The 25,827-nt window shown below is 47.8% G+C and overlaps 1 protein-coding gene across 4 annotated transcripts in view; it reads left to right on the top strand.

Annotated features, from left to right (window-relative positions):
* The first annotated feature begins 3,355 nt into the window (after positions 1–3,355).
* Positions 3,356–25,827, top strand: part of PIANP (PILR alpha associated neural protein) — a 36,393-nt gene continuing 13,921 nt past the window's right edge. The window contains exons 1-4 of one of the 4 annotated variants that reach the window (XM_063962460.1): positions 3,356–3,571; positions 5,374–5,423; positions 16,705–17,285; positions 17,381–17,462. In XM_063962460.1, the coding sequence (XP_063818530.1) occupies positions 5,377–5,423; positions 16,705–17,285; positions 17,381–17,462 (710 nt within the window). In that variant the 5' untranslated portion in view covers positions 3,356–3,571; positions 5,374–5,376. Of the gene's footprint in view, positions 3,572–3,790; positions 3,914–4,294; positions 4,441–5,373; positions 5,424–16,704; positions 17,286–17,380; positions 17,463–25,827 lie in introns of those variants that run through there. The other 3 variants (XM_063962459.1, XM_063962458.1, XM_063962457.1) reach the window with 3 other exon arrangements.

The raw sequence follows: 25,827 nt of genomic DNA, 5'->3' as shown, positions 1-25,827 counted from the left end.
CATAGAAAATGTAGGTGAAGGTTTGCATAGAGAATGTAAGAGAATGCTTGCATAGACGGTTGAGGGCCAAATAGAGAATGTAGGAGAAGGCTTGCATAGAGGGGTGAGGTGAGGCCCACATAGAGAATGTAGGAGAATGCCTGCATAGAGGGGTGAGGTGAGGGCCTACATAGAGAATGCAGGAGAAGGCTTGCATAGAGGGGTGAGGTGAGTGCCACACAGAGAATGTAAGAGAAGGCTTGCACAGAGGTGTGTGGTGAGGGCCTAGATAGAAAATGTAGGAGAACACTTGCATAGAGGGATGAGGTGAGGGCCTACATAGAGAATACAGGAGAAGGCTTACACAGAGAGGTGAGGTTGGGCCTACATAGAAAATGTAGGTGAAGGTTTGCATAGAGAATGTAAGAGAATGCTTGCATAGATGGTTGAGGGCCAAATAGAGAATGTTGGAGAAGGCTTGCATAGAGGGGTGAGGTGAGGCCCACATAGAGAATGTAGGCGAATGCTTGCATAGAGGGGTGAGGTGAGGACCTACATAGAGAATGCAGGAGAAGGCTTGCATAGAGGGGTGAGGTGAGTGCCACACAGAGAATGTAGGAGAATGCTTGCATAGAGGGGTGAGTTGAGGGCCTACATAGAGAATGCAGGAAAAGGCTTGCATAGAGAGGTGAGGTGAGTGCCACATAGAGAATGTAGGAGAAGGCTTGCATAGAGGGGTGAGGGCCACATAGAGAATGTAGGAGAAGGCTTGCATAGAGGGGTGAGGCCACATAGAGAATGTAAGAGAATGCTTGCATAGAGGGGTGAGGGCCAAATAGAGAATGTAGGAGAAGGCTTGCATAGAGGGGTGAGGGCCACATAGAGAATGTAAGAGAATGCTTGCATAGAGGGGTGAGGGCCACATAGAGAATGTAGGAGAAGGCTTGCATAGAGGGGTGAGTGCCACATAGAGAATGTAGGAGAAGGCTTGCATAGAGGGGTGAGGGCCACATAGAGAATGTAAGAGAATGCTTGCATAGAGGGGTGAGGGACAAATAGAGAATGTAGGAGAATGCTTGAATAGAGGGGTAAGGGCTGCACAGTGAATGTAGGAGAAGATCTGCATAGAGGGGTGGGGTGAGTACCCATATAGAGAATGAAGGAGAAGGCTTGCACAGAGGTGTTTGGGGAGGGCCTACATAGAGAATGCAGGTGAGGCCCACATAGAGAATGTAGGAGAATGCTTGCATAGAGGGATGAGGTGAGGGACTACATAGAGAATACAGGAGAAGGCTTGCATAGAGGGGTGAGGTTGGGCCTACATAGAAAATATAGGAGAAGGTTTGCATACAGAATGTAAGAGAATGCTTGCAGATAGGGTTGAAGGCCAAATAGAGAATGTAGGACAGTGGTTTCCAAACTTTTTTGAATCACGGCGCCCTAGAATATCAGAATTTTTTTCACGGCACCCCTAGGCCAAAAATTTCTTATTGAGAAGTTTAGAAAGAAATATTACATTAAGTAGATTGCGTTTATATGTCATCCTTAGGGTCAGTTGTGTGGTGAGGGACAAGATTTGCTTCTGTTTGGCCACATATTTTATGACTGGCAGCCACCAGCACTGGTTTTGCCTATTATATTGACCATGAATACTTTGAATTGGTCCTGCACCACCAACCCAGGGCACCCCTGCAAGTATCTCGAGGCACCCCAGGGAGCCACGGCACACAGTTTGGGAACCTCTGATGTAGGAGAAGGCTTGCATAGAGGGGTGAGATGAGGCCCACATAGAGAATGTAAGAGAATGCTTGCATAGAGGGGTGAGGTGAGGGCCTACATAGAGAATGCAGGAGAAGGCTTGCATAGAGGGGTGAGGTGAGTGCCATATAGAAAATGTAGGAGAATGCTTCCATAGAGGGGTGAGGGCCACATAGAGAATGTAGGAGAAGGCTTGCATAGAGGGGTAACGGGAGGGTTTCCTCCCAAAATCCAAAAATATACTGATAGGTTAATTGGCTCCCAACAAAATTAACCCTAGCATGAATGTGTACATGTGATAGGGAATATAGATTGTAAGATCCACTGAGGAATTATGTGAATGGTCAAATGTTCTCTGTAAAGCGCTGCAGAATATGTGTGCGCTATATAAATAACTGGTAATAATAATAATCAATACACTAGAACAACTACCATCCGCCTGCTATAATCGGCTATGGGCAGATTGGGAAGCATACACTGACTGAGGGGCAGCAGGACCTGTCTGATATTAGTGGTGGTGGGGGGGGGGGGTCACACTGAGGATTGTTTGAGGAAGAGGGGCCCCAAATTGGTGTCTTGCTTAGGGCCCAATGAGGTCTAAATCCAAGAATCCGAGAGAATGTAGGAGAAGGCTTGCATAGAGGGGTGAGGTGAGGGCCTACATAGCGAATGCATGAGAAGGATTGCATAGAAGGAGAAGGTGAGGGATTACACAGAGAATGTAGGAGAAGGCTTGCATAGAGGGGTGAGGTGAGGGCCTACATAGCGAATGCATGAGAAGGATTGCATAGAAGGAGAAGGTGAGGGCTTACATAGAGAATGTAGGAGAAGGCTTGCATAGAGGGGTGAGGTGAGGGCCTACATAGAGAATGTAGAAGAGGGCTTGCATAGAGGGGTGAGGTGAGGGCCTACTTAATGAATGTAGGAGAAGGCTTGCATAGAGGGTTGAGGTGAGGGCCTACATAGAGAATGTAGAAGAGGGCTTGCATAGAGGGGTGAGGTGAGGGCCTACTTAATGAATGTAGGAGAAGGCTTGCATGGAGGGTTGAGTTGAGGGCCTACATAGAGAATGCAGAAGAGGGCTTGCATAGAGGGGTGAGGTGATGGCCTACTTAATGAATGTAGGAGAAGGCTTGCATGGAGGTTTGAGGTGAGGGCCTACATAGAGAATGCAGAAGAGGGCTTGCAAAGAGGGTTGAGGTGTGTGTGTGTGTGTGTGGGGGGGGGGGGGGCAAATAGAGATAGTACTGTTACTATAGAAGATTTTTTTGCAGAGATGTGTTAAGTAGAGTGCTCACATAAAGGGCCCAGGTGTTTATATTGAGCGCCCACCTACATTAAGCGATCACATAGAGTGGCCAGGTACGTGCTTACATAAGAGAGTCAGGAGAGCGCACATAACAGGCAGGAGGGCGGGAGAGTGCCCACATACAGTAAGTGCTTGCATAGACGGTGCTGTACTTCATCATTTAAACATGATGCTAAGGTTGAACTTGAGAGCAAGAAGGAGACACTTGTGTGCAACATGAGAGAGATGAGACATGCTTAAGGGGACGTCTACCCAAATTAGAGAGACCACCTTGCAGTAAGAGAGAGGGTGAAATGCAGAGTTAGAGAGACAGGCAGAAGATAACATGGACAGTACAGAGAGAAAGGCAGCCAGCCTGGAGAAGAAGCAAATGTCGGACAGAGACGTTGTGGAGTAATGGCCATGCTGCCTCCAGATATAGACATAATCCAGAGAGACGTGCAATAAGAGGCAGAAGTGGACAGATAAGCAAGAACGACAGACACACACAGAGGAAGGAGATACGTGCAGAGGGAGTGAGAACAGGTAGGACACACAGACCTGCAAACCAGGCAGCTATGTACAGAGACAAATAGAGAGAGAGAGAGACACACAGAGAGAGAGAGAGATCAGATAGTACAAGGATGCAGAGAGAGAGAGAGAGAGAGTGGTGGACATCTGGGAGGAAAGGAGACAGCTGGTACCAGTTCTCTCCTCCGTCTCCATGGTAACCTCTAGGCATCTTACAAGGAGACAGAGCAGAGATGGGGGAGAGCGGTGGGTGTGCATGGGAGATGGAAAGAGACTCGGAAAGTGTGATGTAGAAAGAGAGAGCCAAGGAGTGAGCGAGACAACAAGCCAGATCAGAATGTGACAGACAAAGCATGAGTGAGTGACACCTAGAGGGGCCCCCTGAGTCATACAGAGAGAGTGATAGAGTGGGGGGAACGCTTCTGTTCTGTACAGAATGTCCCCTTCCTGTCCAAGCCTGAAACAACTTGTCCTATTAGCACAGTCACGGCTCTGCAGAGTATATATCTCAGTTCATTCTTTATGCACATGCTGTGTGTATCCCCCATTAACCTCTCGCTTACCAGAAGCTCACTTAACCCATTCTGCTAAAAGTTATCCTTCTCCAAACTAGCTCTGCAGAGCATCTCCCCGGTACCCGTGTTCCCAAGGCACTGCAGAGCGTTACATCTTGCATGCAACAGTGGACTAGGAAGGGTAAAGACCATAAGAGAAAGGTGGAGACAGTCTGCGAGGGAGGGAGAAAGATAATATGAGTGGATGGAAAGGGAGAGGGAGAAACACATTGATGCTGCCAGACAGAGAGAACAGAGAGGTAGAGAGAAGCATCACACTCAGCTGCTCCCCCCTCTGCACCCCAAAACCAGCCTGCACCCCAAACTGAGGTCAGAGCTGTGCATGTACCACTGCTCCAGTGTGTGTGTATGTGTGTGTGTCTCTGTGTGTCGTACAGGTGTGTAACCAGTTTTATATATGTGTGAATGCAACAGTGCATCATTGGTTTGCGTAGCAATGAAGCATCCTGCGTGTGCAGCCATCCACCTGTTGTACATCCATGTAACATGTGCAGCTGCAGCAGTGTGTGTGTGTGTGTGTGTGTGTGTGTGTGTGTGTGTGTGTGTGTGTGTGTGTGTGTGTATGCTTCTTTGTGGGTGTGTGACACCCTCACTTGTGTCTTGTGGGTGTGTAACACTACATTGCATGTTTCAGCCAGAGACACCAGTTGCTCTCCTTGCACAGATGTGCGTTGTGTCGTGTTCACCATACAGTTAGAGGATGAGAACACTCTGATCCATATAAAGTATTCGTGTGATTACAGCATTATGAAAATGTGCTGACATTTTGTTACGGCCACGGGAATCTCAGTCTGCAACAATTACACATCCTAATGGTTTTCTCTCGCATACAGAAAAGGGCAGCCTGTGGCTCTCCAGCTGTTGGGGGAACTACAAGTCACAGCATATACAAGGCACGCAGGCACTTTTCCACAACAGGCGGGAAAGCCACAGTTTGCTTGTCTGTGATAGCAGCTGGTCATTTTGGGGTGCAACTTTGAAAGCAGATGAAGAGTTAGCCCTTGTGCAAGCTGCCACCTGTCTCCAGCTCTCCATGTCCCAGTGCATTTAACACTACAATAACTACCTGGGGCATATGGCGCATATCAAATAGTTGTAGTGCATTTTCTGAAGACCAATGTGCAGATATTATGGTGCATTGGGAGGGCTCAGCTGGAATGAACATTTAGATAATAATGTGTAATCAGGAAAGTGTGGGCTGTTCTACAATTGCCTCTGTGTAACTGTATTCCCATCCTACAGGCAATGATCGTCTCGTCTTGGGGTAATTCTGTGCGGTCCAAGATGAAGCGGTATGTAAGAGCCCTTGCTGGGGCAGTAGTATAACTTGCAGGGGCAATGTAAGAGCATTTAGGACTGAGAAGGCAGGGTAAGGGATTGAGGTTTGAGGGCTGCATGGTAACAGAGCTGAACGACTAGGGAGAGATTCATGGAACGGCTCTTGAGCTTGTAGATGAATTTATGTCGGAGAGCAGTATATTAGCTTTAAGTGCGAGATGACTGTGAGCTACTGTATTGGCTTGTGCTGGGGAGGGGGGCATCTAAGGGAGATGGTGAGGTAGAGAAGCACTTTTAGCATGGCTAGATATACAGATGAGAGGACAACATTTTGGAGGAAATGTCGGAACGGTCAATGTGCGGTCAGCAGTGATTGAAGGTTCAACGTGCCCAAGAATAATGCTCGACATTCATGGAGTGGGCGACTCTTGTAGAGGGTTATGCTTGCAGTTAGCCACCCTTGAAATGCCCAAAGCTGTTAGACTCTAGAGTATACAGGGTAGCGGCACTAAAATGTCCGGTGTGTGGGGGAAGTGATGCTAGAATGGTCACTCTGAAAAGAAATAATATTAGAATGCCCAATGAGCGCGGAAGCAAAATTAGAATGCCCTGTGTAAGCATAAGCGATGTTAGCATGCCCAGTGCAAGCGTAAGTGATGGGCGAGTATCCAGTGTGTGAGGACGCAACATTAGAATGTCAAAGGCATGGAGAAACAATATTAGAATGTCCAGTGAATGGGGAAACAATGTTAGAATGTTTACTGTGCGGGAAAGCAATGTTAGAATGGGTATAGGATGGGGAATGTTCACGGTGTGGGGAACTAATATTAGAATGCTCAATGTTTGGGAAAGCAATGTTAGAATGTCTAATGTGTTGGAAAGCAATATTAGAATGCCCAGTGTGTGGGAAAGCAATGTTAGAATGGGTATAGGATGGGGAATGTTCGCTGTGTGGGGAACTAATATCAGAATGTCCAGTGTTTGGGAAAGCAATGTTAGAATGTCTAATGTGTTGGAAAGCAATATTAGAATGCCCAGTGTGTGGGAAAACAATGTTAGAATGTCTAATGTTTTGGAAAGCAACATTAGAATGCCCAGTGTGTGGGAAAGCAATGTTAGAATGTCTAATGTGTTGGAAAGCAATATTAGAATGCCCAGTGTGTGGGAAAGCAATGTTAGAATGTCTAATGTGTTTGGAAAGCAATATTAGAATGCCCAGTGTGTGGGAAAACAATGTTAGAATGTCTAATGTGTTGGAAAGCAATATTAGAATGCCCAGTGTGTGGGGAAACAATGTTAGAATGTCTATCGTGTTGGAAAGCAATATTAGAATGCCCAGTGTGTGGGAAAGCAATGTTAGAATGGGTATAGGATGGGGAATGTTCACGGTGTGGGGAACTAATATCAGAATGCCCAGTGTTTGGGAAAGCAATGTTAGAATGTCTAATGTGTTGGAAAGCAATAATAGAATGCCCAGTGTGTGGGAAAACAATGTTAGAATGTCTAATGTATTGGAAAGCAATATTAGAATGCCCAGTGTGTGGGAAAGCAATGTTAGAATGTCTAATGTGTGAGAAAGCAATAATAGAATGATCAGTGTTTGGTGGAAGTAATTTTAAAATGTTCAATGTGTGGGGAAGCAATATTGCAGTGTAAGCATTGGCAAAATTAGAATGTCCAGGGTAAGCATACGTAACGTTAGAATGCCCAGTGCAAGTGTAAGCAATGGTCGAATATCCAGTTTGTCAGGAAGCAATATTAGAATGCCCAGTGTGTGGGGAAGTAATTTTAGAATGTTCAATGTGTGATAAAGCAATATTAGAATGATCAGTGTTTGGGGAAGTAATTTTAGAATGCTTAATGGTGTGGTAAGCAATATTGCAGTGTAAGCATTAGCAAAGTTAGACTGTCCAGTGCATGGACAGCAATGTTAGTGTATCCAGCGTATAGAGCAATATTAGAATATCCAGTGGAGGAAAGCATCTTAGAATGCAGAGCAATGGGAATGCAATGTTAAAAGTACAATGCATGGAAAGTCGTGTTAGAATGTCTAGCATGTGGGAAATAATATTAGAAAGCCCAGTGTGTTGGGGAGCCAATATAGAGTGTCCAGTGTTGGGAAGCAATGTTAGAATGTTTAATGTTTGGGGAAGCCAAATTAGAATGACCAATATGTATTGGGGCAATGTAAGAATGCCCAGCATGTAGGAATGCAATGTTAGAATGTATAATGTATGGGGTAGCTAAGTTAGAATGAGCACTGTGTGGGGAAGCAATGTTAGAACGTTTGATGTAGAATGTAAGTGAAGGCAATGTTATTTTGTCTAGTGTTAGCAAAAATAGTCTTAGAATGTCCAGTGTAAGCAAAAGAAACAGTAGAATGTTCAGCATATGCAAAAGCATGTTTAGACTATCCAGTGTAACCCAACATTAGAATTTCAAGTATAAGTAAAACCAATGGTAGACTCTTCAGTGAACAGGGAGACAATGTAAGAATTTATATATGGTCAATCTATGGTAGAATGCTCTCTGAGAATGTCCAAAACATGGGGAAGAAATATTAGAATGTCTAATGGGTTGGGAAGCAATGTTAAAATATCCAGAATAAGGAAAATCAATGTTAGAATGTCTAACAGAAGCAGTGGAATTTCTAGTGTGTGGGAAGCCAATGTTAAAAGTGTAAGTGTAAGTAAAGTTAGAATATCTAGTAAACACTATTAGAATGCTCAGTGTGTGGAGAGTAATTTTAGAATGCCCAAATGAGTGAGGAAGCATGGGCAGTGGCAAATGCAGGGTTTCCAAATGCAATCCACAATCTCCCGCTCTGCGGAACATAGGCCCTCATTCCGAGTTGATCGCTCGCTAGCTGCTTTTAGCAGCATTGCACACGCTAGGCCGCCGCCCTCTGGGAGTGTATCTTAGCTTAGCAGAATTGCTAACAAAAGATTAGCAGAATTGCTATTAAACATTTCCCTGCAGTTTCTGAGTAGCTCCAGACCTACTCCTAGATTGCGATCACCTCAGTCCGTTTAGTTCCTGGTTTGACGTCACAAACACGCCCTGCGTTCGGCCAGCCACTCCCTCGTTTCTCCTGACACTCCTGCCTTTTTCCCTGGCACGCCTGCGTTTTTTAGCACACTCCCAGAAAACGCTCAGTTGCCACCCAGAAACGCCCCTTTCCTGTCAATCACTCACCGATCAGCAGTGCGACTGAAAAGCGCCGCTCGAGCAACAGCAAAACTACTAAGTTTTGTGTTAAATAACTTAGCGCATGCGCGCTGTGTACCATGCGCATGCGAATTTTGCACCAAATCGCAGCAGCGAGTGAACAACTCGGAATGACCACCATAGGGCCTAAGTCAGTCCTGATTGCAAAAGCAAATTCTTTCTCTAATGGGCAAAACCATGTGCACTGCAGGTGGGGCAAATATAACATGTGCAGAGAGAGTTAGATTTGGGTGGGTTATTTTGTTTCTGTGTAGGGTAAATACTGGCTGCTTTATTTTTACACTGCAGTTTAGATTTCAGTTTGAACACACCCCACCCAAATCTAACTCTCTCTGCACATGTTACATCTGGCCCACCTGCACTGCATATGGTTTTGCCCATTAGAGAAAAAGTTTGCTGTTATGATCAGGTCTGAATTAGGCCCATTGGAACAAGTGCAGGAGTCTGGGGGAGCAATAGAAAAACCTAATAACGACTCTTGACATTAATGTACACATTGGTCTTTTTATACACTGGATACTGTATGGAATGCAGTATTTACATTTAACACTAGATGGTCTATAGTACTGGCTGTACCAAACATTTAAAGAATATAAATAAGTGGTCAGGAAAAGGTTAAACATACCATAATTAATAAATAAATACACAAACATAATAGAACCAGTACTGCACTTTCTAAGCTCACATTCTCCCACCTCATGGTAAGGCTCCTGTCTCTTCTTCCTGGTAGTTACTCTGTAGTCCAGTGCATTGTTTGAGGACTCAGAGCCACACACAGAAAACTTGGTAGAAGAAGCTGCTACACTGGGCATGTGCAGCGGCTCTGCTCTGTCCCTTAAGGTGGGTACACACTAGTCGATGTGCTCCATGAGCGACATCGCCTAGTGTCCTCCCCCCCTTCCGGCCCGGGCCACTTGACATGGACATACACACTGTGTGATATCACTAGCAATATTGCACAGTTACGTCATGCCGCGGCCGGGCCGTGCATGCAGATTTGGACGATGAGTCCAAATTGGGTCATGCACGCCCGACACCGAGGGTCGCGCAAGGCTGTTGTACTGAGTGTGTGATGAAAGAATGTTAGAATGTCTGTAAGGAAGCAATGACTGATAATCACTAGTGTTTGGGGAAAGAGCAGTGGAATAGTGTGAGAAAGCACCACTAGAATGTGCTGTTTGTGAGATAGCTTGATTACAATGTGCTGTGTGTGGGGAAGCAATGTTAGAATGCACTGTGTGTGAGAAAGTACTGCTAGAATGTGCTGCGTGTGAGGAAGCAATGTTAGAATGCATTGTGTGTGAGAATGCACCACTATGATGTGTTGTGCACAGGGAAGCAATATTAGAATGCACTGCAAATGAGAAAGCACTGCTAGAAAGTGCTGTGGGCGGGGAAGCAATGTTAGAATGCACCATGGGGGTCATTCTGAGTTGATCGCTAGCTGCCGTTGTTCGCAGCGCAGCGATCAGGCTAAAAATAGGCATTTCTGCGCATGCGTATGCACCGCAATGCGCAGGCGCGTCGTACAGGTACAATGAGCATTGTGGGTTTGCACAGAGTGTAACGAACATTCCAGTCGCACGGCCAAACGCAGGAAGATTGACATGAAGTGGGCGTTTCTGGGTGTCAACCGACCATTTTTAGGGAGTGCTTAGAAAAACGCAGGCATGTCGGGGAAAACGCAGGCGTGGCTGGGCGAACGCTGGGCGGGTGTGTGACGTCAAAAGCCGTCCCACCATCATTAGAATCAACTCACACGGAGAGTAACTACAGGGCTGGTCTTGTTTTGCACAAGAAGATTTTGCATGAGCTCGGCTGCACAGGCGTTCACACTTCTGCAATGCGAAAATACACTCCCTGGTGGGCGGCGACAATGCGTTTGCACGGCTGCTAAAAACTGCTAGCGAGCGAACAACTCGGAATGACCCCCCATGTGCGAGGAAGCAATGCTTGAATATGCTGTGTATGAAGAAGCAATGTTAAAATTCGCTGTGTACGAGGAAGCACTAATAAAATGGGCTAGTTGTAAGGAAGCAATGTTAGTATTCACTGTGTGGTGAAGCACTGCTAGAATGTACTGCGTGTGGTGAAGCACTGCTAGAATGCACTGGATGTGGGAAGGCAATATTTGAATTCACTGTGTGTGAGGAAGCACTAGTAGAATGTGCTGTGTGTGAGGAAGAAATATTAAAACGCCCTGTGTGCCGGGAAGCAAAGTTAGAATGTTCTGTGTGTAAACACTGCTAGAATGTGCTGCATGTAGGGAAGCTAGAGTGCATTGTGTGCGAGGAAACAATGTTAGAATGTCCTGTATGTGGGGAAGCAATGGTAGAATGTCCTGTGTGTGAGGAACCACTGCAAGAATGCACTAGGTGTGTGAAAGCAATGTTAGAATGGTCTGTGTTTGGGGAAGCAATGTTAGAATGCACTGCATGTGGGGAAGCAATATGAAAATGTGCTGTGTGTGGGGAAGCAATGTTAGAATGTGCTGTGTGTGGAGAAGCAGTGTTAGAATGTCCTGTGTTTGGTTAAGCAATGTTAGAATATGCTGTGTGGAGAAGCAATGTTAGAATGCACTGTGTGTGGGGAAGCAATGTTGGAATGCACTGTGTGTGGGGAAGCAATGTTGGAATGCACTGTGTGTGGGGAAGCAATGGTGGAATGCACTGTGTGTGGAGAAGCAATGTTGGAATGCGCTGTGTGTGTGGAAGTAATGTTAGAATGCACTGTGAGTGGGGAAGCAATGTTAGAAGGCGCTGTGTATAGGTAAGCAGTGTTAGAATGTGCTGTGTTTAGGGAAGCAATGTTAGAATGTGCTATGTGTGGGGAAGCAATGTTAGAATGTGCTGTATTTGGGGAAGCAATGTTAGAATGTGCTGTGTGTGAAGAAGCAATGTTAGAATGTGCTGTGTGTGGGGAAACAATGTTAGAATGTGCTGTGTGTGGGGAAACAATGTTAGAATGTGCTATGTTTTAGGTAGCAATGTTAGAATGTCCTGTGTTTGGGGAAGCAATATTAGAATGTCATGTGTTTGGGCATGCAATATTACAATGCGCTGTGTGTGGGGAAACAATGTTAGAATGCGCTGTGTTTGGGGAAGCAATGTTAGAATTTGCTGTGTGGGGGGAAGAAATGTTAGAATGCGCTGTGTTTGACGAAGCGATGTTAGTATGAACTGTGTGTGGGGAAGCAATGTTAGAATGTCCTGTGTATGGGAAAGCAATGTTAGAATGTCCTGTGTTTGGGGAAGCAAGTTTAGAATGCGCTGTGTTTGGGAAAGCAATGTTAGAATGTGTGATGTTTGGGGAAGCAATGTTAGAATGTGCTGCATGCGAGGAAGCAATGTTAAAATTTGCTGAATGTGGGGAAGCAATGTTACAATGCGCAGCACATTCTACCAATGCAGGCGTGGCCGGACCGAACGGGGGGCGGGCCGCAGCGGCTACGTGATGTCAGCCGCAGCGGCTACGTGATGTCATACGCAGCCGCTGCGGGCCGGGGAGCGAGGAGAAGCTCCCGGCCAGCACACTAAAGCTGCGCTGGCCGGGAGCTACACCTGAAGTGCAAAGGCATCGCCGCTGTGCGATGCCTTTGCACTTCTGCGGAGGGGCCGGCACTGACATGCGGGGCAGGATAGCCCTGTGCAGGGCGTCCCCCCGCATGTCAGTGTGAATGATCGTAGCTGTGCTAAATTTAGCAAAGCTACGATCAACTCGGAATGACCCCCTGTGTGTAAGAAAACAAAGTCAAGAGTGGAAAGAAATGTTTAGTATGTCCAGATGGCAGTCACATTGCACATTAAATAATATGTGACATATAGTCGTACATGTTAGATGGGAGGGATTCTTCCCCTCTGGAGCATGGGCATAAAATGAGCATGAAATATGAAGCCAAAGCTCTACAAATATTCAAAGAATATGCCCAAATATGCAAAATCATATGCAATAAAAGTCAATAATTTACTGTTGCTATTATTTTACGAATTTTTCTTGAATTCACCGACATTTAAATACAAATAAAATCTATGCAATTTTAGATTTAAAAAAAACACCAGTGTATATGTCAAAAATTATTTTGGGAACTATTGCTGCTTCTAAAAAATAAGATTTACACAATAATTCATGTTACAACAGCTAAATCTTCCTAAGCATAATACAACGCTTCTCCCCTCTAGAAGCTACTTCCTCAGATGCCTGGCCATACTGTATACAGTATGTCAGTGCTGTCTAGAGACACAGCAGAGCATCAGCCAGGCTGCTCCAACACAGTTTATCTGAGAGAGCTCCACAGTCCACAGAGAGAAGCAATTATACTGTGTCTAGCAAAACTTACTAGTATCAGAACTTATTTGTCCACAGTGCCATCTACAGTCATACACCGGTAATACACCACACTAAGCTACTTTCTTGGGGGATATGACATAAAAATTGCCTCAAGGCGAGCATGAATGCTTTCTCAGGGAAAACGTTGGTCAGCAATAGATGAAAATGGTGGATTTTGGACACATTTCTTAAATACAGTGGGGGGGTCATTCCGAGTTGATCGCTAGCTGCCGTTGTTCGCAACGCAGCGATCAGGCTAAAAATAGGCATTTCTGCGCATGCATATGCACCGCAATGCGCACACGCGCGACATACGGGTACAAAGTCCTTTGTGGTTTTGCACAGGTTCTAGCGAAGCTTTCAGTTGCACGGCACAACGCAGGAAGATTGACATGAAGTGGGCGTTTCTGGGTGTCAACTGATCATTTTTAGGGAGTGCTTAGAAAAACGTAGGCGTGTCGGGGAAAACGCAGGCGTGGCTGGGCGGGTGTGTGACGTCAAAAGCACACGAAGAGTAACTACAGGGCTGGTCTTGTTTTGCACAAAAATTTTTTGCAGGCGCTCTGCTGCACAAGCATTTACACTTCTGCAAAGCGAAAATACACTCCCCAGTGTGCGGCGGGAATGCGTTTGCACGGCTGCTAAAAACTGCTAGCGAGCGATCAACTCGGAATGACCTCCAGTATGAAAAAAATAAGAGTAAATAAGCAAAATATGCCATGACATGTCAACATTACCTGAACATGCATATGTGCAAATAGAACTATGCCCGTGTAGGCTTTATTTGACCTGAAAAAAATTATTTAAGTCGATTCTCAGATATGATCTTTCTGAAAAAAATAAAAACACATGCTTTTGCATAAAATTCCTACATCTGTTTATTATATTTGAAACATACTTGCCTACCTTGCTGCCCCCTCCTCCGAGGGGGCGTGACGATGGGGAAGTGGGCAGTACAGGGGGCGTGACATCACGATAGCGTTATCGTGGCTCCGCCCCCACTATACAGTGCCGAGAAACTAGGCACTGTATAGCGGGGGCGGAGCTACGATGACGCGATTCAGCGCGAATCGCATCATCGGATCCCCTCGGCCGCCCACTTGTTTTCTGCTGTGGGTGGCCTAGGGGGAAAGAATGGGAGGCTTGCCCACCCTTCCGGGGGGCCGGGAGGGCCACACGATTTTTTAGTGCCTCCCGGCCATTCCGGGAGGGTAGTCAAGTATGATTTGAAAGCTTCTATCATAGCGGCCCCTCCTTTCCCCGTGCTCCAACCTGTTCATGCTTTGGTCTCGTAGCCTTTCCTCGTTAATTTTTGTGACCTATTTAGTTGCCATCCTTTGAGCAATCTCTTATGTATTTATCAGTGGCGTGCGGTGAGGTGAGGCAGAGCCTGTCCTGTCATACTAATGTATACTATACGCCAGAGTTTTGACTCTTCTTTGCATTCAGTGTCGGACTGAGGCATAACTGACTGCACCTGTGTATAATGCCCACATGTGTACTACACGTGGTGTAATGGTTAGCATTACTGCCTCACAGCACTGAGGTCATGGGTTTGATTCCCACCATGGCTCTAACTGAGTGGAGTTTGCATATTCTCCCCGTACTTGCGTGGCTTCCTCCCACAATCCAAAAAATGTACTGGTAGGTTAATTGGACCCCAACAAAATTAACCCTAGCATGAATGTGTGTGCATGTGTACATGTATAGATAGTAAGCTCCACTGAGGCAGGGACTGATGTGAATGGCCAAAATATTTTCTGTAAAGCGCTGCGGAATATGTGTGCGCTATATAAATAACTGGTAATAAAATAATGTATAAACTGCTGCACCTGTGTATAATGCCCACATGTATATACCGCTGCACCTGTGTATAATGCCCACATGTATATGCTGCTGCACCTGTGTATAATACTGGTGCAAATGTGTATAATGCCCACATGTATATACTGCTGCACCTGTGTATAATGCCCACATGTATATGCTGCTGCACCTGTGTATAATACTGGTGCACCTGTGTATAATGCCCACATGTATATACTGCTGCACCTGTGTATAATGTCCACATGTATATACTGCTGCACCTGTGTATAATAATCACATGTATATACTGCTGCACCTGTGTATAATGCCCACATGTGCCCTTTGGCTCATATATTGTGTGTATATCTGGCTCTGGTACTAGCCAGTGCCTCCTGAGCCATTTACCTCACCGCGCATCCCTGCGGTCCTTTTAGAGATTTGGCCTCCCAAACTGACATTAAGGTACCACTAATGACCCATATAGTGACAACTAAGCTTTATTACATTATTTGTCTATCCTTTTATCAATTTAATCCTGCAATAGTGATTGCTTGATTGTTTCCCCCCCTTAGCAGATGATATTTTTTATAGTACATAGAATATAGCAGTTTTCCCAAACACAGTCCTCAAGGCAACCTAAATGATCCAGGTTTTAAAGACATCCATGGCTCAGTACAGATGGTTAAATCAAACTGACTGAGGTAATAATTAAGTTACCTGTGGCCAATCATGGATATACTTAAAAACTGAACCACTAGGATGCCATGAGGACCGTGTGTTGAGGATACAGAGTTGGAATGTGCAGTGTTTGGGGAAGACGCGTTAGAATGTTGAGAGTCTGGATTGTTACTTAGACCTACGTTTGAGGAACATAGAGTGAGAACAATGTTAAAATGTCCAGTGAGTACATAGGGGTTCATTCCGAGTTGTTCGCTCGCTAGCAGATTTTAGCAGCATTGCACACGCTAGGCCGCCGCCCTCTGGGAGTGTATCTTAGCTTAGCAGAATTGTGAACGAAAGATTAGCAGAATTGCGAATATAAATTTCTTAGCAGTTTCTGAGTAGCTCGACACTTACTCTGCCACTGCGATCAGTTCAGTCAGTTTCGTTCCTGGTTTGACGTCACAAACACGCCCTGCGTTCGGCCAGCCACTCCCCCGTTTCTCCAGACACTCCTGCGTTTTATCCTGGCACGCCTGCGTTTTTCCGCACACTCCCAGAAAACGGTCAGTTTCCGCCCAGAAACACCCACTTCCTGTCAATCACACTCCGATCACTTCAACAATGAAAATTCTTTGTTCGGACGTGAGTAAATCTACTAAGTTTCGTGCTAAAATACTGAACGCATGCGCGCTGCGTACCATGCACATGCGCATTTTTGCCTTAATCGCTCCGTTGCGAAAATCGGCAACGAGCGAACAACTCGGAATGACCCCCCATGGTAAAACTAATAAATGAATGGTCTGTTGGGGGCTATGAGTGATAGCCCCCAAGTGATTACCATTTCCAGTGTGTGGGGAAGTGGCGTACCGCAACTTCTGTAAGGAAGCAGTGGAAGTAGAGAACCTTGGGTGTCAGAAGCAGCAGTGATTGCCTGGGAGTGGTCAGGTGTACAGACACAGTTGGATGTGTTGGCGAGAAGAGAAGACAATGCGGCTAGTAAGAGTGTAAGCTACACAGGGTATGAGTTGGAGATGTGTTGCAGTAATGTGAATGTAGTCTAGAGGAAGAGCCTGAGATGTAAGCGTGGAACCGTAGTAACAATTGAGGAGAGCATCACAAATCCACCACTATCTAAAGACAAACCGGGGGTAGCTGGGCTTATAGTGAAAGCAGAGTTGAGGAAATGGGTAGGGGCTGTAATATTTGGTGTTACAGTCAATATACTAATCCCCCCCCCCCCCCCCCTCTCTCTCTCTCTCTCTCTCTCTCTCTCAGGTCTGGCTGTGCTTCCACCTACTGCATTTTTTATTGTATACTACTCTCAAGCACATGTTCTTCCCTCCCCAAACTCCTACACCCAACAAAACTTCCTCACCATGGTGCAATACGCCCTTCATACTCCCCCCTCCTTCCGGCCCACCAGCATTTACGCTCCTTCCTCCATCCAGCACCCAGACCCTCAAGTACCACCCACCATCCAGATCTTCAACATACTTTCCCTGTAATCAGATCACAGAACTTGCCACCAAAGATCACATACTTCCCCCACAGGAACACCCAGCACCCCCATCAACACTCTGTGCCCACACGGGGCAAACGCCAGTCCCCCGCCTCCAGTTTGCTGTTCCCTGCAGCTCTTGAAGGGGCAGTTCCTCCTTCTCCATACCCCTGGGCCATCCTGTGGGACCCAACAATCTCAGATGAGGATGGGGCTCAAGGCTCCGTTTCTTCCACTCCTCGGCCGTTTTACCATCAAGAGTGGGGCCTGTTGGAGCACGACGAGCCTGCGCGAGGACTAGACTTGAGAGGGGCTCCCACCACCCTGAGACCCCATAATTCCCCTCCAAAAGATGACGGTGAGCAGCCGCTGGCAAGGGTGCCCGAGAACAAGGCTCGGTTGTCACATGCAACATTTCTGACGCAATTATCACTTTTCTGTCTGTCTTTATAGGAACAGATCCCCAACTGTACGTCACCATTGTCATCTCCGTGGTCATTGTGTTAGTGGCTACTGGAATCATCATCAAGTTCTGGTGAGTGAACAAAAAGAGGGTGAATGTAACAGCCCCATACTAATATATAATAATCTAGAGAGAGAAAGCGAGAGAGAGAGAGAGAGAGAGAGAGAGAGAGAGAGAGAGAGAGAGAGAGAGAGAGAGAGGGGATTCTTTCAGTGGACCGCATGGGTTGTTTCCATGGTTACACATGTGGTAACAATTCTTGATAGAGATGGGACATGGGAATTCATGCAGAAGTTTACCATGTATGTGGTTATTACAGTAAGTTACAGTACCCACCTGTAGCTGGGTACCCCTTTTCCGCTTCCAACATTGCATGTGCAAAATATTTTATGTGCCCACATCGGGTTTATGTACATCTCTGAATTAGGCCCTCTATTCTCATGCCTGAAGAGGATAAACTAACGATAAATGAAGTGGTCCCCACCCATTGGTCCAGTCAGTTGTAGTCCTGACCGGGTGGCTCAGTGCAGGCTATTTCCTTTCCCAGATGGACCACCCTGCTCACATCACACCTAGGGTTGCTTACGTTTTTTCATGTGACTATAGCAGGAGAGGCAAATGAATTTGACTCTGGATAAGAAGGGCTTCCAGCCCATGTTGTGTGTGTAAATCATCTCTACGTCCATGTGGTGCGTAGCAGCTCTTGTAACAGCTACTGGAGCAATACGCATTACTACTAAAGTCCAGCTTCATGCATGTATGACGCCTGTACTTGTGTTCTGTGACCAACATATTATAGTGCACACTTTAGTCGTTCCTCGTATGTCTTGCTTTGATCCCAGTATTCTGCCTCAGGGCTCTGCAAGCCATCCTACTTCGGGGCTCTGACAGCTATCCTGCCTCGGGGCTCTGCCAGCCATCCTGCCTCGGGGCTCTGCCAACCATCCTGCCTCGGGGCTCTGTCAACTATCCTGCCTTGGGGCTCTGCCAGCTATCCTGCCTCAGGGCTCTGCCAGCTATCCTGCCTCGGGGCTCTGCCAGCCATTCTGCCAATAGGCACTGCCAGCTATCCTGCCTCAGGGCTCTGCCCGCTATCCTGCCTACGGGCTCTGCCAGCTATCCTGCCTCAGGGCTCTGCCAGCTATCCTGCCTCGGGGCTCTGCTAGATATCCTGCCTTTGATTTCTTTCAGCTATCCTGCCTTGGGGCTCTGCCAGCCATCCTGCCTTGGGGCTCTGCCACCCATCCTGCCAATGGGCTCTGCCAGCTATCCTGCCTAGGGGCTCTGCCAGCTATCCTGCCTATGGGGTCTGCCAGCTATCCTGCCTACGGGCTCTGCCAGCTATCTTGCCTTGGGGCTCTGCCAGCTATCCTGCCTCAGGGCTCTGCCAGCTATCTTGCCTTGGATCTCTTTCAGCTATCCTGCCTCGGGGCTCTGTCAGCCATCCTGCAAATGGGCTCTGCTAGCTATCCTGCCTTGGGGCTCTGCCAGCTATGCTGTCTCGGGGCTCTGCCGGCTCTCCTGCCTAGGGGCTCTTCCAGCTATCCTGCCTCAGGACTCCGCCAACTATTCTGCATTGGGGTTCTGCCAGCTATCCTGCCTCGGGGGTCTCTGCCAGCTATCCTGCCTCGGGGCTCTGCCAGCTATCCTGCCTAGGGGCTCTGCCAGCTATCCTGACTCAGGGCTCTGCCAGCTATCCTGCCTCGGGGCTCTGCCAGCTCTCCTGTCTCTGGGCTCTGCCAGCTATCCTGCCAGGGTCTCTTCCAGCAATCTGCTTTCAGGGTTCTGCCAGCTATCCTGCCTCAGGGCTCTTCCAGCTATCCTGCCTTGGATTTCTTTCAGCTATCCTGACTTGGGGCTCTGCCAGCCATCCTGCCAATGGGCTCTGCCAGCTATCCTGCCTAGGGGCTCTGCCAGCTATCCTGCCTATGGGTTCTGCCAGCTATCCTGCCTACAGGCTCTGCCAGCTATCTAGCCTTGGGGCTCTGCCAGCTATCCTGCCTCGGGGCTTTGCCAGCTATCCTGCCTTGGATCTCTTTCAGCTATCCTGCCTCGGGGCTCTGTCAGCCATCCTACCAATGGGCTCTGCTAGCTATCCTGCCTTGGGGCTCTGCCAGCTATGCTGCCTCGGGGCTCTGCCGGCTCTCCTGCCTAGGGGCTCTTCCAGCTATCCTGCCTCAGGACTCCGCTAACTATTCTGCATTGGGGTTCTGCCAGCTATCCTGCCTCGGGGGTCTCTACCAGCTATCCTGCCTTGGGGCTCTGCCAGCTATCCTGCCTAGGGGCTCTGCCAGCTATCCTGACTCCGAGCTCTGCCAGCTATCCTGCCTCTGGGCTCTGCCAGCTCTCCTGTCTCTGGGCTCTGCCAGCTATCCTGCCAGGGTCTCTTCCAGCAATCTGCTTTCAGGGTTCTGCCAGCTATCCTGCCTCGGGGCTCTTCCAGCTATCCTGCCTAGGTCCTCTACCAGCTATATTGCCTCCTGTCTCTTCCAGCTATCCTGCCAGGTGCTCTGCAAGCTATACTGCCTCTGGGCTCTGCCAGCTGTACTGCCTCAGGGCTCTGCCAGCTATCCTGCCTAGGTGTTCTACCAGCTATATTGCCGAGGGTCTCTTCCAGCTATTCTGCCAAGGGCCTCTGCCAGCTATCCTGCCTCTGGGCTCTGCCAGCTATCCTGCCTCGGGGCTCTTCCAGCTATCCTGCCAGGGGCCCTGCCAGCTATCTTGCCTAGGGGCTCTGCCAGCTATCCTGCCTAGGTGCTCTACCAGCTATATTGCCTAGGGTCTCTTCCAGCTATCCTACCAAGGGGCTCTGCCAGCTATCCTGCCTGGGGCTCTGCCAGCTATCCAGCCTCAGGTCTCTTCCAGCTATCCTGCCAACGGGCTCTGCCAGCTATCCTACTTGTGGGCTCTGCCAGCTATCCTGCCTCGGGGCCCTTCCAGCTATCCTGCCAAGGGGCTCTGCCAGCTATCCTGCCTCGGGGCTCTTCTAGCTATCCTGCCTCTGGGCTCTTCCAGCTATACTGCCTCAGGTCTCTGCCAGCTATCCTGCCTACGGGCCCTGCCAGCTATCCTAATTTGTGTCTCTTCCAGCTATCCTGCTTAGTGGACCAGTGCACAGGCAGAACCAGTGGTACATCTGTATGTGCTTTGTGCAAAGTGTGCAGCTCTCGTGGACCCAGGGGCCTGTGTGCACTACACAACCTGCACCCACGCTGCTGAAATCTGGTATAATTCCATCCAAGTCCCCAAGCTGGAGACAGGCCCTGCCTTCTGGAGATGAGGTGGCAATAGCAGAAGCTTCTTCGATGTATCCCTGTATTGATGACACTTTGAGAACCAGGATTTGCCTCAGTTAATATAACAAACCACTTTTGGAGGAGAACCTTTGGATGTCCAGCTCCCAGCAGCTAACTTGTTATGTGGAGTTGGATAGGCACAGAAAGAGTGAAAAAAAACCACAGCCAAACGTTGTACGATACAATATTTGATAACCTTTGAGTACATATTTGCAAAACCACCCCAAATAACGACCAGATATACGATTTGCAAAATGCACCCAGTTATGTTAAATAAATAATGACAAGCCATTATGCGCTGCTAATTGTGCAAGCTCTGAGCGGCTTCCTGCTGTGTCCTTCACTACCCTTACTGTGCGACTTCCTCTCCAGCAGAGCACGGGAATATTGCTTCCCTCACAGAACAAATTACATTACAAACACACGCCGTTCGGACGTGACCTTGCATCGCTCGCATCCGTGTGACAGGGATGAGAATTCCCTATTATTTCTATCTGTTGCTATATAGTGACATTACATTGGGCAGTGCTGTACAGAGGATATTATCATTCACATTATACCCTGTCCTAATGGGCCTTACAGTCTACAGTCATTAACACTCAGACACAATGATCTCATTTAATTTACAGCTAATTAATCTATCGGTATGTTTTGGGGCTGTTGAGGGTAACTAGGGCACCTTTGGGACACCCATGCAATCAAGGGCGGAGCTTTCGAGCTTCTAACAGACAGGACCCTGGTTGGAATTGAACTCAAGGCCCCAGGGCTATAAGGCCATTATGCTGCTGCTTTAACTCTCTGTACTCCATACTCACCACATAATCCATTCTGAGCAGTGTTGCGATTCCGGCGTCAGTATTTCTACTCTTGGGATCCCAAATGCTGAGATCCTGACTGGATCCTGTGTAATAATTAGGAAAAGTCCATAAGAATGATCCTTCCCTCATTACACCTACTGTAGGTTTACACCAACTCTGGAGGAGAGTCAGGTCTTCTACTTCCAGATGCACTACGGGCGGCTACAAGTGTATTTTCTAGCACAGCCTTGCCCTATGTTATAGCATAATGAAGGCAGTTCCAATGTTCTTTCATAGTCTGAGTAATTCATTAGATTAAACCTAGCAGTATTTTAAAATAAAAATGAAAGGTTTAATAAAAAAAGGGTGGTTCTAGGGTAGGCATGTCCAAACTGCGGCCCTCCAGCTGTTGAGAAACTACACATCCCTCTATGGGGAATAAGGCTGGATGCTGGCAGGAGGACAGACTCTGGATACTGGCAATAAGATGGAATCTTCATGCTGGCAGGAGGCTGGTAAGAAGCTGGACACTGGATGGACACTGGAATCTTGTAGGAGGCTGGACAGGCGCTGTAGTCTGGACACTGCCACGAGGCTGGATACTGGACGGACACTGGCCTCTGGATGCTGGTAGGCCAGATGTTGGTAGGAAGCAGGACAATGGACAGACGCTGGACTCTGGAAGTGGGATGGAATCTGGACACTGGCATGCACCTGAACCTGTCCCTGACAGGAGGCTGGACACTGGACGGACCCTGACCTCTGGCATGAGGTTGGATACTGGACGGACCCTGACCTCTGGCATGAGGCTGGACACTGGCAGGAGGCTGGCCTCTGTACTCCGGCAGCACGCTGGACATTTATACTTTCACACAGCAGCTCTTCGTATTTTTAAGGCTCCCCAGAAAATTGTCTGCAGTTCTATACTGTGGCGCTGCCTCCAGATACAGGAAAGTAGATACGTACTTGGAAGCGCGCTGATGATCTAGGTGCAAGTTTGCAGAGTAACAAGAGCTACGCCAGGAAGCAGCCGTGCCAGCTCACATATAGGGCCTGATTCTGGGGTGGAGAAAAGCAAAACAGAGCAAGTAACTGTGCACCTGGGCAGCACCATGCTGCACTGCAGCTGGGGCAGATGTAACGTGTGCAAAATCAAATCTTAATTACAGTGTAATAATAAAACTGCCCAGCATGTGTGGGCTGCATGCAAAACCAGCCAGTATATACCCTGCAGGGAAAAATAATAAATTTGCCCCCCAATTACATTGCAACATGGTTTGTCCAGACAGACAGTTACCTTTTTTTGCCTTTGCTCCAAACTCAGCATTAGCGCCATAATGTCTGCAGAAGGATAAATAAAAGGATAATTCAATTAAAAAATAAGAATTTACTTACCGATAATTCTATTTCTCGTAGTCCGTAGTGGATGCTGGGGACTCCGTCAGGACCATGGGGAATAGCGGCTCCGCAGGAGACAGGGCACAAAAATAAAGCTTTAGGATTAGGTGGTGTGTACTGGCTCCTCCCCCTATGACCCTCCTCCAAGCCTCAGTTAGGATACTGTGCCCGGACGAGCGTACACAATAAGGAAGGATATTGAATCCCGGGTAAGACTCATACCAGCCACACCAATCACACCGTATAACTTGTGATCTGAACCCAGTTAACAGTATGACAAACGTAGGAGCCTCTGAACAGACGGCTCACAACAATAACAACCCGAATTTGTTTGTAACAATAACTATGTACAAGTATTGCAGACAATCCGCACTTGGGATGGGCGCCCAGCATCCACTACGGACTACGAGAAATAGAATTATCGGTAAGTAAATTCTTATTTTCTCTAACGTCCTAAGTGGATGCTGGGGACTCCGTCAGGACCATGGGGATTATACCAAAGCTCCCAAACGGGCGGGAGAGTGTGGATGACTCTGCAGCACCGAATGAGAGAACTCAAGGTCCTCCTCAGCCAGGGTATCAAATTTGTAGAATTTTGCAAACGTGTTTGCCCCTGACCAAGTAGCAGCTCGGCAGAGTTGTAATGCCGAGACCCCCCGGGCAGCCGCCCAGGATGAGCCCACTTTCCTTGTGGAATGGGCCTTGACAGATTTAGGTTGTGGCAAGCCTGCCACAGAATGTGCAAGTTGAATTGTGCTACAAATCCAACGAGCAATCGTCTGCTTAGAAGCAGGAGCACCCATCTTGTTGGGTGCATACAATATAAACAGTGAGTCAGACTTTCTGACTCCCGCCGTTCTTGAAATATATATTTTCAATGCCCGGACCACGTCCAACAACTTGGAATCCTCCAAATCGTTAGTAGCCGCAGGCACCACAATAGGCTGGTTCAGGTGAAACGCTGACACCACCTTAGGCAGAAAATGAGGACGCGTCCGCAGTTCTGCCCTGTCCGTATGGAAAATCCGATATGGGCTCTTATATGATAAAGCCGCCAATTCTGATACTCTCCTGGCTGAAGCCAGGGCCAGTAGCATGGTTACTTTCCATGTAAGATACTTCAACTCCACCGATTTGAGCGGCTCAAACCAATGGGATTTGAGAAAATCCAAGACTACATTAAGATCCCACGGTGCCACTGGGGGCACAACCGGGGGCTGTATATGTAGTACTCCTTTTACAAAAGTCTGGACTTCAGGAACTGAAGCCAATTCTTTCTGGAAGAAAATCGACAGGGCCGAAATTTGAACCTTAATGGACCCCAATTTGAGGCCCATAGACAATCCTGTTTGCAGGAAATGTAGGAATCGACCCAGTTGAAATTCCTCCGTGGGGGCCTTCCTGGCCTCACACCACGCAACATATTTCCTCCAAATGCGGTGATAATGTTGTGCAGTCACCTCCTTCCTGGCTTTTACCAGTGTAGGAATGACCTCTTCCGGAATGCCTTTTTCCCTTAGAATTCGGCGTTCAACCGCCATGCCGTCAAACGCAGCCGCGGTAAGTCTTGGAATAGACACGGTCCCTGCTGAAGCAGGTCCCGTCTTAGAGGTAGAGGCCACGGATCCTCCGTGAGCATCTCTTGAAGTTCCGGGTACCAAGTTCTTCTTGGCCAATCCGGAGCCACTAGTATCGTTCTTACTCCCTTTTGCCGTATAATTCTCAGTACTTTTGGTATGAGAGGCAGAGGAGGGAACACATACACTGACTGGAACACCCACGGTGTTACCAGAGCGTCCACAGCTATTGCCTGAGGGTCTCTTGACCTGGCGCAATACCTGTCCAGTTTTTTGTTGAGGCGGGACGCCATCATATCCAACATTGGTTTTTCCCAACGGTTCACAATCATGTGGAAGACTTCTGGATGAAGTCCCCACTCTCCCGGGTGTAGATCGTGTCTGCTGAGGAAGTCTGCTTCCCAGTTGTCCACTCCCGGAATGAATACTGCTGACAGTGCTATCACATGATCTTCCGCCCAGCGAAGAATCCTTGCAGCTTCTGCCATTGCTGTCCTGCTTCTTGTGCCGCCCTGTCTGTTTACGTGGGCGACTGCCGTGATGTTGTCCGACTGGATCAACACCGGCTGACCCTGAAGCAGGGGTTTTGCCAGGCTTAGAGCATTGTAAATCGCTCTTAGCTCCAGTATATTTATGTGAAGAGACATCTCCAGGCTTGACCATACTCCCTGGAAGTTTCTTCCCTGTGTGACCGCTCCCCAGCCTCTCAGACTGGCATCCGTGGTCACCAGGACCCAGTCCTGTATGCCGAATCTGCGGCCCTCTAACAGATGAGCACTCTGCAACCACCACAGAAGAGACACCCTTGTCCGTGGCGATAAGGTTATCCGCTGATGCATCTGCAGATGTGATCCGGACCATTTGTCCAGCAGATCCCACTGAAAAGTTCGTGCCGAATGGAATCGCTTCGTAAGAAGCCACCATCTTTCCCAGGACTCTTGTGCATTGATGCACAGACACTTTCCCTGGTTTTAGGAGGTTCCTGACAAGTTCGGATAACTCCCTGGCTTTCTCCTCCGGAAGAAACACCTTTTTCTGAACCGTGTCCAGAATCATTCCCAGGAACAGCAGACGTGTCGTCGGGGTCAACTGAGATTTTGGAAAATTCAGAATCCACCCGTGTTGTTGCAGCACTAGTCGGGTTAGTGCTACTCCGTCCTCCAGCTGTTCTCTGGACCTTGCCCTTATCAGGAGATCGTCCAAGTAAGGGATAATTAATACGCCTCTTCTTCGCAGAAGAATCATCATTTCGGCCATTACCTTGGTAAAGACCCGAGGCGCCGTGACCAATCCAAACGGCAGCGTCTGAAACTGATAATGACAGTTTTGCACCACGAACCTGAGGTACCCTTGATGTGAAGGGCAAATT

The sequence above is a fragment of the Pseudophryne corroboree genome, chromosome 3, assembly GCF_028390025.1.
Source record: "Pseudophryne corroboree isolate aPseCor3 chromosome 3, aPseCor3.hap2, whole genome shotgun sequence".
Taxonomy (NCBI): Eukaryota; Metazoa; Chordata; class Amphibia; order Anura; family Myobatrachidae; genus Pseudophryne; species Pseudophryne corroboree.
Note: the sequence above shows the minus strand (reverse complement) of the source record. Positions and strands in the feature narration are given on the sequence as shown.